The 18483-nt window shown below is 39.4% G+C and overlaps 2 protein-coding genes across 2 annotated transcripts; both read left to right on the plus strand.

Annotated features, from left to right (window-relative positions):
• Positions 1–1842: 1842 nt before the first annotated feature.
• Positions 1843–6521, plus strand: LOC140236850 (uncharacterized). The gene is made up of 2 exons (XM_072316789.1): positions 1843–3140; positions 4341–6521. Exons 1-2 carry the CDS (start codon positions 1955–1957, stop codon positions 4892–4894), a joined length of 1740 nt encoding a protein of 579 aa, XP_072172890.1. The 5' UTR covers positions 1843–1954; the 3' UTR covers positions 4895–6521.
• A 121-nt stretch (positions 6522–6642) lies between these two features.
• On the plus strand, positions 6643–15203 carry LOC140236857 (protein YIPF4-like). The gene is made up of 6 exons (XM_072316801.1): positions 6643–7466; positions 10316–10481; positions 10808–10979; positions 12597–12674; positions 13086–13199; positions 14030–15203. Exons 1-6 carry the CDS (start codon positions 7394–7396, stop codon positions 14165–14167), a joined length of 741 nt encoding a protein of 246 aa, XP_072172902.1. The 5' UTR covers positions 6643–7393; the 3' UTR covers positions 14168–15203.
• Positions 15204–18483: the final 3280 nt, after the last annotated feature.

The following is an 18483-nucleotide window of genomic DNA, read 5'->3' on the forward strand; positions in this document are numbered from 1 at the left end:
AAGATACATGTACTATAAACACGTTAGTCAGTTCTCGCGGCTCGCACCAGTACAATAACACATGCACTTTACACAGATGTTTCGGTGCAATGCGATCCGAGTGTGTTGTGTGTGGATATACGGATGATGTGAAGTTGTACCACCACCCTAAACAAGCTTCCTGACCCCATGATTCACATTGATCGATGCAGCATCACTAACGTTTGAGTGTGATCAATGAGGTACTAAGCGGTTCTCCTTGAAGGCCTACTTCCTTGACGAGATGTAACTTAATACATGTACATGTATTTCCACCATTCTTCCAAGAACGCTTTTCAACGAGTCCCCTCCCTCATCTCCATTCACTAGTAACTAAAAATTTTGACTTTTTAAATCCTCATCAAAAGTATAATACAACCCGCTTTTGTTAATTACCGTTGGTACACAGTCATGTTGACATCCTTTTTTTTTTATCTACATAGTGAGCATGTGTTATTGATTGTGTTAAAACGGAGGAAATGGACTTGAATTTGAACTAGGGTGCCTACATTCTTTTTTAAGCTAATGAGTTACTCATTCGAGGTAAGAGAGTGTCAGTCTTTTTTGCATGATTGAATTCGACTCTCTCTCTCCCTCTCTCTCTCACTCTCTCTCTCTCTCTATGTTTTGGTTGATTTCTCTTCACCTTGTTGTATTACATGGTTCTTGAGAATTTCTAGAAGGAGGGAAGAGATTTGAGAATGCATGGTTAGAATAAATCCCCTTCACCAAAAGCAAAAGATTAAACTTATGCATAAATTATGTCAAGAGCACCTATAGAGGAATGATTGACGTGACCTAAAATTAAGAGTGTTGTGGTTGATGTTGTGACTGTTGTTGCTTTTTATTTTTGCATGTAACGGTTTGACAGTTTATCATGATTCTATGGCAACCACAATATAGGATACTGGGAATAACTTCAATACAATTATTTTCAAGTATACAATTTAATCTGATTTACAAGATTACACGCAATATGATAATATATTCATGTACAGCAGTATACAATTATCAAAATCAACAATAGTTCAAAAATTATGACAGAATAATGTACAACTCAGAAAAAAAAAACATTTGATTACAAAACATGGCGAAAAAAAAATCTCCAAACAAAGACAAATACATGTACCAACAAAACAAAATAAAACAATCAACTTTATATTACTCAATTCAAGTGCTCTGAAATGTGAAATGTAGCATAGCAAAAGATTCTAAACATGTTAAGCAAACAGAACAATCAAAGTAAACATTATGTCACAAATAATTTGTATAGTTCATGCAGTTAGCAAGTGCGGATGATTTATAGTAACTCAAACATCATTGTGTGTTTTAGAATTTTTAATGTAACATTTCCTTATTCGTAGTCCTCTTTTATTGCTGCTTAAATAGTGGACAAACTATTAGTGAAACACATCACCTAGGTCCCTACCAAAAAAAAAGTTCACAAACGATTGTTTTCTCAATGTCTGTAAACATTCCCTTTACAAAAGGCAACCTCTCCCTCCTACAACGATCTGCTGCACGACTTTATGCGACGATAATGTGACTTGTTGATTTTCAATGTTCTTGTAAACATCCTATATTAATCACACATTGAGCATTTGGCATTTTGTACACCCAAAGTTTGAAATCATATGCCTTTCAATTTACAATCCGTGAAAAAAAAAAATTCACTAAACTAGTGTCAGCAGGTGATTCCTATGACAACGCGTCTCGACGCAGATGTTTATTGTACGCACGTTATACTATGCGCGCTAATGGTCAATTTCTTGGCAACCACTTATAATACGCTGTGTATAATATAACTTGTGAGTTTACTTCTTGTCCTGTGATCTGATACGTCTACCATTTCACTCTTCCTGCTTAGTATCTGCGCATTTTATGAAGATTTCGATCATTAAAGGTAAAACTGCACTGTTACCAAAGAAAAGACACCATGCCCTGTACCAGAAGAAGGTTGGATATAAACAACTGCGCCTTGGATCAGTTGACCATGGTTGAAGGGATGACAAAGCCACTTGCGAGACGCATTTTGAGCCTCAGAAATCGCCTGGGAAACTTTAGCAGTCTAGATGAATTACTGGCTGTGCATGGAATCGGTGAACACCTCCTTGAAGTGATATCGCAACATTTGTACATCCTTCCGAACAGCCCACGTTCGAGCCGGCCAACATCTCGAATGAATTCTCCAACAGAAAGGAGACGCAGACAGCCAAGTCATGCTACATCACTGTCGAAGTCAGCGCGACAAAAGTCGCACTTTCCGTCGAGCAGACTTAGCTCTCCGCGGCGAAGCAGCCGGCCAAGCCGAGCTTCATCTCGGGCATCATCACGTAGTCGTCGATCGACTTGGCGATCCTCTCGACTCAGTTCGCCGAGACGGAGCGCTCGATCAAGTCGAGCAGCATCTCGTGGCAAATCGCCAAGTCGCCAAGTGACTTTACCTCGTCCACCTCGTCAGACCGCAGTACGCTCCCCCAGAAAACCTTATCGCAACTCACACTCGAGTAAGAAGACGCTTATGGGACGCACTATGTTCTCAGATGGACCTGTTTATGTAGACTCGAGACAGAACATTAGCATAGACCTGGGTAAGCTTGCAAAAGATGGTTGCAATTTGACGCTATGTGGCAGCGGAGACTTGCCAGCCGAGGGGCAACCGCGTCCCCTTTTGACCATCAACGTGAAGGAGCTAGATATTCCAGTCACCAACCAGCATGTGCCGCCGCCTAATCATTCTGTCACCCATCACGAGCCCTCACCTTCCCCAGATCGCTTCACCAGAAACTCGTCCGTGGTCGACGAAGACATCCGTGAATATTTCGTTGTTCGTGACACGAAAAGGACGACTGAGAACTTTGATGACACTCGTCCAACTGATGAAAGCCCACGTGTGTCACCTCCTCCAGAAAGCAGAATGATTGAAGAAGAGGTCGAGTTCGATGCAGGTCGTCCAGTCTCATCGCGTCGATCATCACCTCCACCCCGTCCTCGGACCGGAAGTCAGTCGCCATCCAGGCAGGTCAAGGGTCGTTGGAGCAGACAAGGGCGAGAGCATCTGACCCGCTACGATCTAGAGAACTGGGTCCAGGAGGCGCAGGAACACATCAAGGGGAGTAATGGTATGTAGAAATTTTGCCAAGCTTGAAGTAGATTATTCCATCAAAAGTATTAGTTACCAGACTTGACCACACAAGCTGAAGATATACTCAGGAATGTTATCTAGGCTAATCGTAATGCTTTTTAGAAAAAAAAAAACACTACGAAGAAATGCAGAAATCTTGCAGGAATTATAATAAAACCAATAGCTTCGCAAGAGCTTTATGGCGGCTATGATGCTTGCATCCCATAAAGGAATGCCAAACATGGATGGAGGGAGAAGAAGAGGAAAAGTGCAATGATTGGATGAAGAAAACAGGGAGTATAATGAGGTGCCCGCACCTCGTCAGGGGCCCGAATACCGTCACCCCGCTTAAAATTGTTTTAAGCGCACTAAACAAAAATTTATGCCCGGGACTGTGTTCAGTACGCTTGAAACTTGGCCGGGCTACCACAACCAAGCAAATTGTGGTGAAAACCGAACAGTTTTTCGCGAAAATCTGAAATTTTAATCGGAATACGTGTTTACTGTATCACCACTGTCCCCGCACGCATCTTTTACGTGTATGTCTATGGGAGCATCACGGTCACCCGCACACGTCTTTTACGTGCTTTGTCTATGGGAGCGCGGGTGACGAGTTGCGGGCCCCTGATCCTTAGCGCGCAACTTTTTCGCATCGTTCGCGTTTGACGACGATAGCTGCAAATTTTCGATATCGATCAGTGAACTTGTGATTCCATTGGAATTTTCAGCATTTTTCCTGTGTGTGAGTTGGATTTTACAGAATTTCAGTGGCGAAATGTGATTCAAATATGCGCAAACATTAACTATGACGAGGTGCGGGTCACCCAAGTATATGAGATGGGGAACAATTTAAATCAAAGAAAGGAAGTTGTTTGTTATAGACCAAGAAATGTTGATGAATGTCGCTATGTTATACAAAGAAGATAAAAGTGATTTAGTTTTCAACTAATAAGATTAGATTATAGGTTTTGTTTTCAACTAATAAAATTTTGTTGAACAATATTCGTTATTTGTGTGTGTGTGTGTGTGTGTGTGTGCGTGTGCGTGTGTGTGTGCATGTGCGTGTGCGTGTGTGTGTGTGTGCGTAATACTAGTAGATGTCTGAAAATACACTATACCTCTATGGGATAGGACCTCTATATAGCATTTTAGATCGATAAGCTGACAATCATAACCATAATGACATTTAACCCCACAGATTTGAAGCGTCCCATTGCATCCTCCACTCCATCTCGTCAGCGGGGGTCGAGACGATCGTCACCAGGGAGACGGGAGTTCCCCGACTTCTCGGAGTTGGACATTGAGAGTAGAGTAGGTCCTTCCACGTCCAGAGGAGGGTCAACGAGTCGTTACGAACGTTCGCCAGAGAAGATGGACGTGCGTAAACGTCGTAAGAAGTTTGATGGTTCTCCAGGAAAAAGCGAAGGTCTGACTCGAGAGTCGCCGAGGTATCAGAACGACAGTGTAGATAACTTGGGAGATTCTCATCGCGGCTCCTTTCAAAGAGGTCATGATGAAAGTGCGGGTGGTCCCCGACAGGTGAATTCCGGAAAGAGGCAAGATGAAGCCGCTGCTGATGGTAGGCGAGTCACTCGTGACCTCGAGGAAACCATGTACTCTACTCCTCATCGTCATCGCCATCGTCATCACACTCAAAGATCGAGTGAATGCACTGAACCTCGACGTCATCGTCGGCGAAGAAGAGCTGTACCGGAGACTAGTTCTGTTACTTCGTGGTGCTCCATCATGTGACCTCCCGCGATGGACCCCTCACCATCACACATCTCTATCAATGGTTCAATGTGGTTAGGGGTAACAGACTGTACCCGCGATAAAGGGAAAAGGAACGTGATGAAGGATGTTCGAGTCTATAGGCCTCCGTTTCATGAAGAGATGTTTAATGATTATAATTTGCATTAATTGCAGTTATTATCGAAGTAGCTTGGAAAGTGTCAATAACTTGACAGCATTGAAACCTATGTATGTACTGAATCATTTGTAACTTAACGAAGGAACAGTTCCAGGCATTCCGCAAAGGGAGGGGGGGGGGAGATGCAGCTTATATTTCTGATGCCACTTCCAGGTGTCATTTCAAAAAAAAATACTTTTATTAAAACACACACACACACACACACACACAACCCCAAATTAAAGGGGAAGGGAGTGCTCCCGATGTTCACTGTTCATTTTCTAAACGAAATTAATCCCCCCCCCCCCGATCCGCCACTAAATAAACCGTTGCAAACATCTTCATGAAATAAGCCCTGGAAGTGACAGGGTTTGATTTTATAAAGCCGTGCGTGACAAGCCCTCGATTTAAAAGAGAAAGTAAGTCTATCCAGTATCATCACATCCTCGGATCAAAGAAGGCATTAACAGCGTGGTAGAATAGAAAAAAAAAAATGATCAAAAAAATCAATGGAAAAAAATCCAGTGCTTGATGACTTCACTGTTTTAAGATTGCACGTATTTATCTATCACAATTAATTTCCATTTTCCCTTGATTCATTGTCCATCTTTGTCACTACATTTTGTGCCTTTCTTAGAGGTCAGTTGGTGACGTGCGTATTAGAAATAATAGCAACTGTCCAAACTGAGAAAGGCTGCTAGAAACTTGTTATGTTTAATTTTTGCAAGTCTTTATTTGCCCATCAGTTTTAACTAGAGTGTGGCTATTAATAACGTTATTCCCTGCCACGAGGTTCGTTGACGACCGAATTAAGGCATCACGACGAGAGTTACCATAGCAACCTCACAGCAAACATAGAAACGCATGAAAGAAAGTGTTATACTGTCATCATTACATTCCTGAAATTGCAGCCAACACAATGGCTATTAACATTACACTTTTTGGTCAACTGTGTCTTGTTTTGAAGCATGATTATATTAAACATTGCAGATGGAATTTCAGTCTCGGACCGGACAACATCATACCGCTGCTATGCGAAAGAGGGAACATTCTATAGAGGAAAAAGAAATATTACGGAATTTAACACATGATGATATTCAATTCATATGATTTTTTTTTTTAATAGTGAAGGGGTCGGTGTATATTAAGGTCATATCATAAGAAGAGCAGTCGCGTTTGGTCGACATAGTTAAGCGTGGTATACACAACATATACTGAAGAAGAGGTAACAACAACAGTTATAGTAAATTGTACTCATGTATAGTGTCTATGATGAATGACATGTTATCATGTTAGGGCGCATGGTTTTGTCTTTTACTACTATATTATTTCTAACATTACTGCAATTAACTTTTTGTAGTTCTTACTTTCAATGATCTTAGCAGCATGGAGAAGACTTTTAAAAAATAAAATTCATCAAGTGTCGAATTGAGCTTAGAATGTTTGCAAATAAAATTTATATCAAACTTATGTGTGGGTCTATGTATTACGCTGTATTTAATTGAATTGAATTCGTGAATAATTCATTTCTCATGTTATTTCACAAAAGCAAAATTTAATACACATCGCTGGACAAAACAACATCAAAACCATCAAGATACAGTTTTAAACAGTCATGTAAACGAATGATAAAAGTAGATGCAGTGATGCATGATGAGCAGATTGATCATGCTATTTATAGGCCTACATGTTATAAGGCTATAAATACAGGACGAAACCAAAGATTTACTTGTAATGAGATACAGAAAGAAAAACAAATTTAAGTGTAAACAGCATCGATGCAGACTCAATGCTTATGGTGGACGTTTGAGAAAATTGATAGGAATGATGACTATGATCAGTGATATCTTATAATATGAGAATAAAAGTACGTGGCGATGCCTACATCATTTTTCGTCATATTCCGTCATATTCAAAAGAAAAGTACACTATAATGTACCGATTTTAATTTGAGTATGGATTTTTACAGCCTACAAAGAAAAGTTGAAATACTTTCTTGGCACTTCTTGTCATTGCAGTAACACATGACTTATTGATTCATTGAGAAACAGATATGACATTGAGCAACGTGCACCTAGGGAAAGGAAATTCAGTCTTGAGGAGTTGGAGAGGTTGGGGAGCTGCTCCGAAGATGTTATTAAATTATTAATAAGAAAAATCTCTCTCGGGAGCTCCTACAACTACATACATGTACATTGTAATTACTATGTATTGAGAGTACTAGTACCTTGCGACGTGATGACTTGAGAGGGCAGGCTTCATGTTTACGTGGAAACTTGTGAATTGATTAATTTGTACCACCCATTTTCAAGAGTAATAACATTGATACTTCCGATTTTACGATGTCTACAACATCACCATCCAGTGAATTTGTATTTGTTTCTCCAACGCAAGGGGAAAAGAACAGCGACAACGGCAAGTATTAAGATTTACCCGGATTTAATCAGTTGAGAATGCGTGTATGCCCCGTCAGTGTCGTGTAGACTGTAGTCCCATGCATTATGTTTCCTGTCGGGTGTTGGTGGCCCACTGATACTTGTTACTTGTTGAAATAATCCCAAAACTGCAGCTCTGTTGAAGCTATACCGGGATGAACAATCCTTGCTGTGTGTCAACAAGGGTGCAGAGGTGCCATAATCGTAACCCACATATTTACAATAAAAGTGGTTGAACCCGTGCAAGTAAAAATAAGGTTGGCTCCTTACAGGACACTGAAACCAGAATCAGAACTTGGAAGGCTGCATTATGATGATATGTCGGAGTGCAGCCTCTCTGAATTCTGTTGGGTTGGTGAGTTGAACAGCTGCACCTGGCAGGCTGTTCCACAGTCTTGTTACTCTTGGAAATAGTGAAAACTTGTAGGAGTCAATGGTTGCTGTGGTGGGTACTGTGTACTTGAGTTGGGGGTCATGTCTTCCAATATAAGTTGCAGGTGCTAGGTGTGATGATTTGTGAGTGTGGGATGCAAACCATCCTCCAGTTGATAATGAATTTTATGGAATAGGACACACTGCGCTAGAAGTCGACGGTTATGAAGGGTGTGCCAGCCTAGGGCAGAAACTAGGGCTGAGGAAGATGTTCTTCTTCTATAATCCCCATGCACGAAACGGGCCGCTGCTTTCTGGATAATTTTGCTTTTATTTCAGAGTACAGTAGCTGGCATGCCAGGGGAATAATGGCGCTTATTATAAATGACATGATTTTTGTAGTGCCTTTGGTTTGATGAAGGATGAGAATTTCCCTGTATTAATGCACAGGTATCATGCAATTGCAACATACTACATGAGTAGTGAGTCCAGTGTCAGCTGATTCTAGATTTTCCTGTACATAAAGTTTTATGACATTATGACAGGTACCACTGTAGCATATTACATGTATTTAGAACTGTTGAATACATTTTCAGCAGTAGGCCTAATGAAAGGTAAATTTATTTTCATTTATAAATTATGTATTTGTGATAATTTTTTCAGTGCGAGGTTGCTTTTTTTTGTTTTAATTCATGTTCTTATAAGATATGTTGTAAACTGTGATCAGTAAATGCCACATGCAGTTAGATCTGAAAAGTATTATAGCGGTTTAGGATGGTGTAGAATATGTACTCGTGCACCTTTTTATGCCTCCGCCACGAAGTGGTGCCGGAGGCATTATGTTTTCGGGTTGTCCGTCCGTCCGTCCGTACGTCCGTACGTCTGTACGTCCGTACGTCCGTCCGCTTTCGTTTACGCGATAACTTGAGTAATATTTACTGGAATTTTACCAAAGTTGGTCCAAGTATGAAGTATGATGGGGCAATTATTTGATTAGATTTTGGTTGAAATCGGCTAAAGGTCAAAGGTCAAAGGTCAAGGTCAAATCATGAAATTGTATCCGTTTACGCGATAACTCAAGACTGGATGGAGCAAATTTCACCAAACTTTGTTGGAGGATGATGTATGATGGGACAATTACTTGATTAGTTTTTCAGTGAAATCGGACAGAGGTCAAAGGTCAAAGATCAAGGTCAAATCCTAAAATTTATCTGTTTACGTGATAACTCAAAACTGGATGAAGCAGCTTTCACCAAACTTGGTCCAAAGATGATGTATGATGGGACAATTAGTTGAGTAGATTTTAGTGACATTGGCAAGAGGTCAAAGGTCAAAAGGTCAAGGTCAAATGCTACAAATGTTGCAATTTCCCCCATATCTATGCAATGCCCGAAGGTATTTTCTTGAAACTTGGTGTGGACATGTACTACTGCGTAAAGATTCTCCAGAGAGAGTTTCATGTCATAAGGTCAAAGGTCAAAAGGTCAAAGGTTAGGTGAAAATGTTGCAATATCACTTTTCTTGCAAATGGTTCAATGTATCTTCGTGGAATTTGGTACATATGCATGTACTGTCTGGCAGGGATTATCTAGGGAATGTAGGGGTCATGGGTCAATAGTCAGGGGTCAAAGGTCATGGTCAACTCCTCAAAATTTTACTATTTCCCTCATATACTAGTATATGCAATGCTTGTATTATTAGTTTCAAAACTTAATACATGCATTACCTAATGGAGATTCTCTGGGAAATTTCCAGCCAGAAGGTCAAAGGTTAAGGGTCAAAGGCCAGGTTTCAATGCCCCCCCCCAAAAAAAAAACAAAAAAAAAAACACACACACACACACAAAAATCTATTTTGTACCATCATCACACTCTTTCTTCATACCTTGGAAATTACTCAATGCATAAACTTCCCCAAAATTCCCCAAATATGTGTACCTGCACTCTTAGAAAATTATAGCAAACCCAGTTCAAGACATTTCTGACAAACATGTCATTTCAATATTTTGCCAGTTATGTGAAACTGTCATGGATCACACATTGTGAAGACATTGTACTATACGCCTATTGGGAGAATCATGCATTATGGCGGAGGCATCAGTCACCATAGCGACATTTCTAGTCAGTGACTAACATGCTTCATGAGTAGTATGAGTAATAATCTGGCACATTGATGAAATCAGATCTTCCTACATATTCAATACTACAGTATATCAGAGAGCGTTTAACCTGTTTCTTGACTCGAAGTCTGCTACCTATTATATCATTAATGTTGCACGCCACAAGACAAGATTTCTAATAATTTGCATTTTCATATCTTCATAATGACAATGATAACTGGTAATTGGATATCAGTCATGTATTTCTGCATTACAATTTTAGCTGAGATATGAGGTTTTCTTGGGAACAGCATTTTCTTAAATTATGATCTTACCACATTTGAATATTTTGATTGCAGAGAAGAATGTGCAGCTGGACTTGGGGGAGATGAGCTATGATGAGGTAAAGAGTGACCCTCAGCTGAGGCCTGGAGGTAATGCTGCCTCTCAGTTCCTGCAGACCAAGGGCTATGGATGGCTCCTTGAGGTGGAAGAGGATGAGGATGATGACCAGGCTCCCCTCTTGTAAGCAAGTCAAGATTTTCTCTCCAGAGCTCGGGCGAGACAGGGCTGTAATCATTACTATAACACTTTTTAACAATAATGGTTTTGGTTAACACTAAGAATGAGTACTTCCCTTATTTTGAAGGGGATGATAAAGAATTTACATGCATGTTTGTTCATGAAATTCCTGTAAAAAGCATGTTAATGTTTTTCCTTATTTTGCAAAGGATCTCATCTACAATAGAAATTATCTGTTTGTCCGTACTTAAGTGTTCGAGAGTATTCTACTATAATTCATATGTTACTCTACCTTATTGAGCCCTTTGCTTGTTTGTTTGTGTTTGCAGGGATGAACTTGACATAGATCTGAAGGACATCTATTACAAGGTTCGCTGTGTAGTGTTCCCATGCCCCTTCCTGGGCTTCAAGAGACAGGTGTTGAGAGACAATCCAGACTTCTGGGGCCCCCTGCTGGTAGTTCTCCTCTTCTCCATGGTCTCAGTCTATGGCCAGTTCAGGGTAGGAGTATTTTTTATCTCTTCCTCTCCCTCTCTCCCTCTCACTTTCTCACTCTCCTCCATCACTTTTTTCGCTGGTTGTAATCATGCCTGCTCTTGACTTGCAATTCTCCGTACACAGTTATATAAACAAAGTGTAAAACATTCTATAGATAACAATTACCTCTTAATTATCTGATACAGTAGCACTTGTGTTGACTCTTTCTTGAGCCTGTACTGGAGGTGATGTCCATCATTGAAGTGATACCAACATTTAATCTAAATTTACAACAAGGAAGAATTAAATGTGGCACTTCAACACTTTGTCAATTGTGATGTTTGATTTTCTACATATACATCTTATTCCACACTACTTGAAAGCCAGCATATTAATTTTTACACAGTGTCAACTCACAATGAGCGTGTTTCTACTGAGCGATGAAAATTCAAGGTGATGCCAGCCGATGCGTGGTGACACCTCGAATTTTTCCTCAGTAGAAACAGATCGGGTAGAAGCCGAAGCGCGCTGATGATAAGTGCTCCGTCGTCCACCTTCTGAGGTGGTCGATGCGTGGTGACGAGAGGGACGATTCTCAGTAGAAACACACCGAGTAGCGAAATTTGTGGTGTACTGGACGTCTAGAATTTCTCCCCTCGCTTTTCAATCGGTTCATCGCACACACTCCTCCGACACATGTGTACAAAATACGTGTGTACACACAGAGACCGTTTTCGCATCGTGCTTTGTACCAACTCGCTTGTGTACGTGTGTAGGTGTAGGCCCTATACGTTACATTACATGTGAATTGTGGCATTCATCGTCAGTTGTTCGCGTGATTAACAGCCTATTATTGCACTACTGAGCCCTCATCACATACTTTGATTTTACACCGCGTTATTTCATTTTATATCGTCTCAAATCGCGAGAGTACTACATTAGTATGTCGCAGCCTGGAGAAAATCTCAACTGGACCCTCGATCTCCAAAGATTTCTCATCAGTCAGTGGCAGGATATGTTAGTTCGGGGTATATTAGATGGGAAGACGAAGAGAAATGCCAGGGCTTATCAAAAAATAGCCAAGGCAGTAGCAAAGCAAGCAGGGCTCGTAGTAACAGAGAGAAACAAGAAGAGTGTCCAGGCGGCAATCAGGAACAAGCTAAAGTAATTGAGGGAACGCTTTTATAAAGCTGATAGGCTGAACACTTCAGGAAAAGGAAGGGATGACATCCTGAAAGTATGCCCCCTGTATTACCAAGTGCTCCCCGTGCTTAAGGCTGATATGAGTAAATGTAGGTAGGTACGCTAGAAGAAACATGTTGTCTCTGGTTGGTGCCACCTTTGTGTTGTTTACCTTCCCATAAGGCAGTGCGCGCGTGACCCGATCTGTGACCTAAAATACCCGACTTCCGGAATCACCGCATTTGCAAGTCACCTTTGCATCACCGCGTATTTTATCGCTCAGTAGAAACAACTCGAGTGGTCGTAAAATACGAGGTGCTGCGTTGGACAAAATTCGTGGGGATGCGAGGGATGCGAGGTGCTCTCAGTAGAAACACGCTCAATGTCATGCCATCCATAAATATTTCTGCATTATTTAAGAATAACACTACTTCTTAACACTATTGGAACATTCTACAGGTGATCTCCTGGATCATCACGATATGGATATTTGGCTCCTTAGTCATCTTTCTTCTGGCAAGAGTTCTTGGCGGAGAGGTGAGGAAAATGCTTTGTTCTAAAGTTCAAACCAGATCGTTCTACAATATACAGGCTTCACAACCAGATTTGTTTTATTTTTTATATTTTTATGGGTTTTCTAAGGAAATGTGCAGAGGTTCATAAATTACTGTAAGATTTCAAAGAACAACGTACATGTATCATTCAGTTACAAACATCTTATGTATGAACACCCATTGAAAGGAAATTATTTGTGTATGTTTGCCATTGTCAAAAGGATTGACATTGTTACAGCTTTATACAACATCATGAATATGAATTCAGTCTCCAATTCATGTTTCACAAAAAGAAAAACAGTCTACCAAATGTGATTAAGGAGATATAAGTTTGAGTTGTTTGCAATGAGTAACTCTGTAGAAAGTAAATGCTTGAATTGATTCTCTCTTTCAGGTAAACTATTCTCAGTGTCTTGGTGTGATAGGTTACTCACTCTTGCCTCTCATCATTGTGGCCACCATCCTACCAGTCACTCACTTCATTCCGATCATTGGCACTCTTGTGAAGGTAGGTCCACTGAGTGTAACAATAATATTACTCATAAAACGTAGATGCTGTGCCTTTACTTGTGTGTAGATGGTGCATGGAATTTGTGTCCAGGGAAAAGGAGATTATTGTTTAAATCAATTGTCTTACTTAGCCACTCTTATCTACTGACTATGTGTGTTTGTGAAAGCCTCTACATGTGGAATATCCAGGAATATATATTTATACCAGCTCACAGTAGAATCACACCACTCCACAAATGTCCCTGGATTTTTGAATAGGTCCACAAGCCTAGAGGTTACTTAATCCATTTCAGCAGGGCAGATTTGTGAGACCTGGTAGCATCTGGGATCCCCTTCACAAATCGTATACAATTGTATAGCTTTTCACTGATCTCTTTGTGAGTGCACACTCAGTTGGAGAATTTCAACTGGGAGTCAACTGCTTCCGATGAGCGTACACTCTGATGTACAGATAAGCTGATAGTTACAATGTACTATTGGAGGTTTTTAAATGTTCCCTGTTGGGTGGCAAATGAAGATTGATTTAATTAGACCAACCATATTTCACAATGGTACCGGGCTTTAACACATTGGCTGATCGATAAGATCTAAACAGATAGTTTGCCTTTTAGGTTCCTGCTTGACTCGTGTGGTACTATCAAATTAGTTGTAATTATGGAAAGATTTAATGCTGGAGGATCAGATTTCATACCGCAGGACAAGATTTCATATCAACATGATGTCAGTAGGGTGTCATGTGATTTATCCAATATATCACTGACTATTTCCAGGGTGTCACGCAATATTGAGCCATCCTCTAATGTGTTCATTTACTTTGTGTTTCTACAGCTCATTGGCGTGTCATGGGCAGCCTACAGTGCAGGGTCATTACTGATACAAGAGGAACTTGCCCAGAAGAAACCTTTACTCCTCTACCCAGTCCTCCTGCTTTATATCTACTTCTTCTCCCTCTACACTGGAGCATAGAACTTGGAATATTGACTCTTTAGCCAAGGACAAAATGGGATATTTCCACTAAGAGACATCATCATGTTGACAATTTTCTTTGCTGGGAGTCCACTTCATCTCAGTCAATAGTGATGAATGAGCAGAAGCTACCAACTCCCTGGATGATGGTGGATGAACAACAGCTGATGTTTGGAGACAGGAGGAGCCCCATTGAAAGCAGACTCTTTGCTTTAATATACATGTATAATGTACATGCCTGACCGCAGACATGTGTGTCTGACTCCACATGTAGTTTTATAGTGTATATGCCATATATTTAGCAAGTCTCAATTTTCGCGAATCGGGACTTCCCGACAATTTTGCGATCATGGAGTACTGCAATACCGAACGGAGGATTGTTTACATGTGCGTCACATTAATATCGGGGTCAGAGTCATTATTTTTGCGTGTCTTTAATTTCGCAAAGAGCATATGACTCGCAAATTTTTGCAAAAAAAAAATAAAACCTTGCGAAATATGTGGTGTATAACCGTTCACTGTGCTCAGTGATGTCAACAGGAGAGGATACTTTCTATTTCTTGATTCACTGAAATTCATGCTGGCTTCCTCATCGTCATTAGTGCATATCAGCTGAAGAAAAGCTTACACTGTACAGCTGGTCACCATATACGTTGTATTACAATAGTTAGGTCAATTATGATTCTGGAATTTAAATACTGTACAAACAGTGTACTGTAGTCTGTTACAGGTAGAACTGAGAATACACCTTTGTGTTTAATGTGTCCCTTTTATACTTTTGGAATGGTATGAAGTGTGACACATCTAATTATTTGCCTTATACTTTCAACTTTACACTCTCAACAATAAAGTTGATCTCAGATAACATGCTTTCTTGGATAAAAGGGGTGATCAGATTTATATTAACTATATGTTTTGCGTAAACTAATTTTGTACATGTATTGCAAAGTAGATGTCTCATTTAAAGGGGATGGCTAGTAACTGATCAGTGGGAATCAGTGGGAATGCTGGAGGATGATTGTTCCAATCCTTGTGGGATTCATTTAAGAGTACATTATTTATCTATTGTTGTGTGAAAATTATTTGCTTCAGAACGGTCTCATATTCAAGTAATGTGCAGATTAATGCTCCGTCACTGACCAGGCACGCTAACCTGGAAACATTAAACTGCACATTACTTGAATATGAGACCATTCTGAAGCAAATAATTTTCACACAACAATAGATATACAATGTACTCTTAAATGAATCCCACAAGGATTGGAACAATCATCCTCCAGCATTCCCACTGATTCCCACTGATCAGTTACTAGCCATCCCCTTTAATGTTGCTTTAATCATTGAGTTACACTCATTTTCCATACTGTGAGATATTTAAGTTATGAAAATATTGTGTGAAGTTTATGTTTAGGCATTGAGTATGTTTCCACAGGCAGGATGTATGATATTGAATTCGGTTACATCACTAATTGTGAACTTTTTTCATACTTCAGGGGGGTTTTGATGGGCATGCTTTAATTTTTATATTCATATTAAAGGCTGAATATGTTGTGTAGACATTTTATACATTGTATTTCCACCTATAAAAGATCCTGTGTTGTGAAATGAGCAATGAAGTTAGATTAATATATTTTGAGTACCAGGTGTTTTCTCAGTATAACAGATATTTAACTATGTGCTCTTCAACCAATGAACCTTTCTACCCTGTAGTTTTCATCAAATTTTATCAGAAAACCTGGGTATTAAATCAACATGGTAAACAAACTGTGTACATAGATTTCCAATATTAAGTGACAAATTAAAACATTACCTATGAAATTTCTCTCTTTTGAATTGAAGTTATCCTAATTATAGTTGCATTACTGTATACATGGTATACAAACATGTATCAGAATTACATATACAATGTACCTGTATCTCATTTCTTAATGTCACCATTTGATCACAATATCAACACGAGTTACCCTTTCAGGGTATTTTGACCATATTCTACATATTCAGAAGAGCCCCTCCACTGCCTGTGAGTGAGGTTTACTTTCTTCACAGAACAGTTGCCTAAGAATATTGTTCCACATTATATTTCTAGTTGTGAATCTACTAGAAAAAATATAGATTTTTATGAAGAGCAATGTCTGAAAGATGACATTTCATGCAAACATCCTTCAGTGCAGGTGACTTCCATCATAATAAAGTCAGTTTTCTGTTGTTATATCAAAATTTTGTTGTATCCGAACAAATAAAGTGTTTAAAGATATCTAGATGATGATTATGAGTCTGAATGTTACTTAGTTGTATCCAAAACTTTGTTATAACCGTGATCGTTATTAATAGGAGTGCACTGTAGTGAAGATTACTTTGAGATGAGAAGACCATTGCACACGTCCGAGTTACCTCCATTTTGATAGGCTTGAATTTTTCACAGATTTAAATCACATACACGCACACACACACACACGCACAAAGATAAACGCTGGTCATTCGCCAGATAAAGAGTGCAGCTCATCTCTGACAAGCTGCAAAAGTGATGGCTGTAAGAAAAATAAATATCAAATTGGATAGTCTGTTTGGACAAAAATCAGACACATATTCCAGAGATGTGTCCCATGTACACCTGTACTGTATCAGCAAATTGTTTGTGCAATATTTTGCATTCATTGAAAGAAGAAAAGCAGAGTAAAAAGTGAGTAGACCTAGTTAAATGCGTTTCTAGATGTCACAATTTAGATATCTCTGCAAGTTGATTGATTATGAAATTATATATCAACAAATTGATTTTATATACATGTATGCAGAAAACCAAAAACAGGTGGTAGCAAATGCCTCTGCTTCCAGCACTCTGCTATAGATGAGTTTCTGATTTCCGAGGTATGTATGGGTAAAAAAATTAACGTACATTATATTCATGGTGTCAGTGCTGTGTAGTGACACGTAATTTTGTGTTTGTTGTTGTTGTTTTCAGTGTTTATGTAAAATAGCTAAATAAATAGCTAAACTTGCAAATACATCGTCATTGCATTACTTGTATTGATAAAATAGTGGGGGATTAGAAGAGAGAAACGAGGGAAGATACACTTTGTAGTCCAGAGATTTTCCAGTGAAACATCCTACGTAGCCTGACAACGCAAAGTGAATCAATTAAATTGTCTTCATTTGTTCAAGTAAGAGTCGTAGGGCTATATTTCAAGGAATGATGACAGAAACTCATTAATGATAATGAATGTACTGTACAACACACGACCTGGGTTTCTGGCACGTAATAGGCAGTATGACAAGTTATGTCTTTTGCATATTTATCACGTTGAGAGTGTGTTATGATTTGATAGAATAAAGTGGATAAATGGAGTCGGGTATACTGACACATGTACCCCTCAAAATCTTCTGACGGCCTTTGTGTGAGCTTGAATGTACATGTATGTGTTGTATGAATATGAGTAAAATAATGTGTATAATATACATGTGTATATAACTTTATACTTATGTACAAACTTATGTCAAAGCCACAAGGAAGCCACTGACAGGATGGAGCAAGTTCTTCGTGCCACAGTAGAACTACGTAGAAGAAGTTTCTGGAATGTCAGTACAACGTATATATTACATGGAACGGGGGAAATTTCCCGTTGTCATGGTTACTATACTTAGGTATGTTTGTGTATTACAATACACTGATAATTATGCATTGTGTGTGTCTGGTATGGTAGAGACGGAGAGGGAGAGAGAGAGAGAGAGAGTTTCGTGTATGTGAACTTCTTGATCGGCTGGCTTATATTCTCTCACACATCTTGTCCAGCAGAGATCGCATAGTTTTGGTTGAGACCAAACTTCAGATTTATAGCATCTTTTTGGTGAGATGATGAGAAACCTTTTATGAAATATGAAAGAGCATGTAATTCCTAGAGGAAGTCAACATGTTTTTGATGAAAATTGGTTTTGAAATGGTTGAGATATCTAAAACAGAGCAACCCTAATGAAAGGTGGGACCCACCTTTTGTTACGATCGCTTTGTTTTACTTTCTTGTTTAATGTCTCAGCCATTCTAAAACCGTTTTTCATCAAAATGAACTTTGAATCCCTCATGGAATGGTATGCTCTGTACTATTTCATAAGTGCTTTCGTGGTATCTCGAAAAAAAAAAAAGTTTAAAGCCCAATCTTCATCTCCACCAATGCTATACTATCCGTTTTATATGCACTGGCCAGTTTAATTCATCGTTGGGTTTAAAAAGGTTTCACACATGGTTGAAATCCAGTACAGTTGTATATGGCGTGTGAACATTGATTGATGGATTAGAATAAATGCGATACATCCCTGGCCCTGCA

Source organism: Diadema setosum, chromosome 1 (genome assembly GCF_964275005.1).
Source record: "Diadema setosum chromosome 1, eeDiaSeto1, whole genome shotgun sequence".
Classification (NCBI taxonomy): Eukaryota; Metazoa; Echinodermata; class Echinoidea; order Diadematoida; family Diadematidae; genus Diadema; species Diadema setosum.

Bases quoted from the DNA above. Each gene is read 5' to 3' on its own strand.
- LOC140236850 (XM_072316789.1), top strand. From the start codon at position 1,955: ATGCCCTGTACCAGAAGAAGGTTGGATATAAACAACTGCGCCTTGGAT. The intron at 3,141-4,340 runs GTATGTAGAAAT...TTAACCCCACAG, and splicing joins ACACATCAAGGGGAGTAATG to ATTTGAAGCGTCCCATTGCA.
- LOC140236857 (XM_072316801.1), top strand. From the start codon at position 7,394: ATGTCTACAACATCACCATCCAGTGAATTTGTATTTGTTTCTCCAACG. The intron at 10,980-12,596 runs GTAGGAGTATTT...AACATTCTACAG, and splicing joins CAGTCTATGGCCAGTTCAGG to GTGATCTCCTGGATCATCAC. The intron at 13,200-14,029 runs GTAGGTCCACTG...GTGTTTCTACAG, and splicing joins TCATTGGCACTCTTGTGAAG to CTCATTGGCGTGTCATGGGC.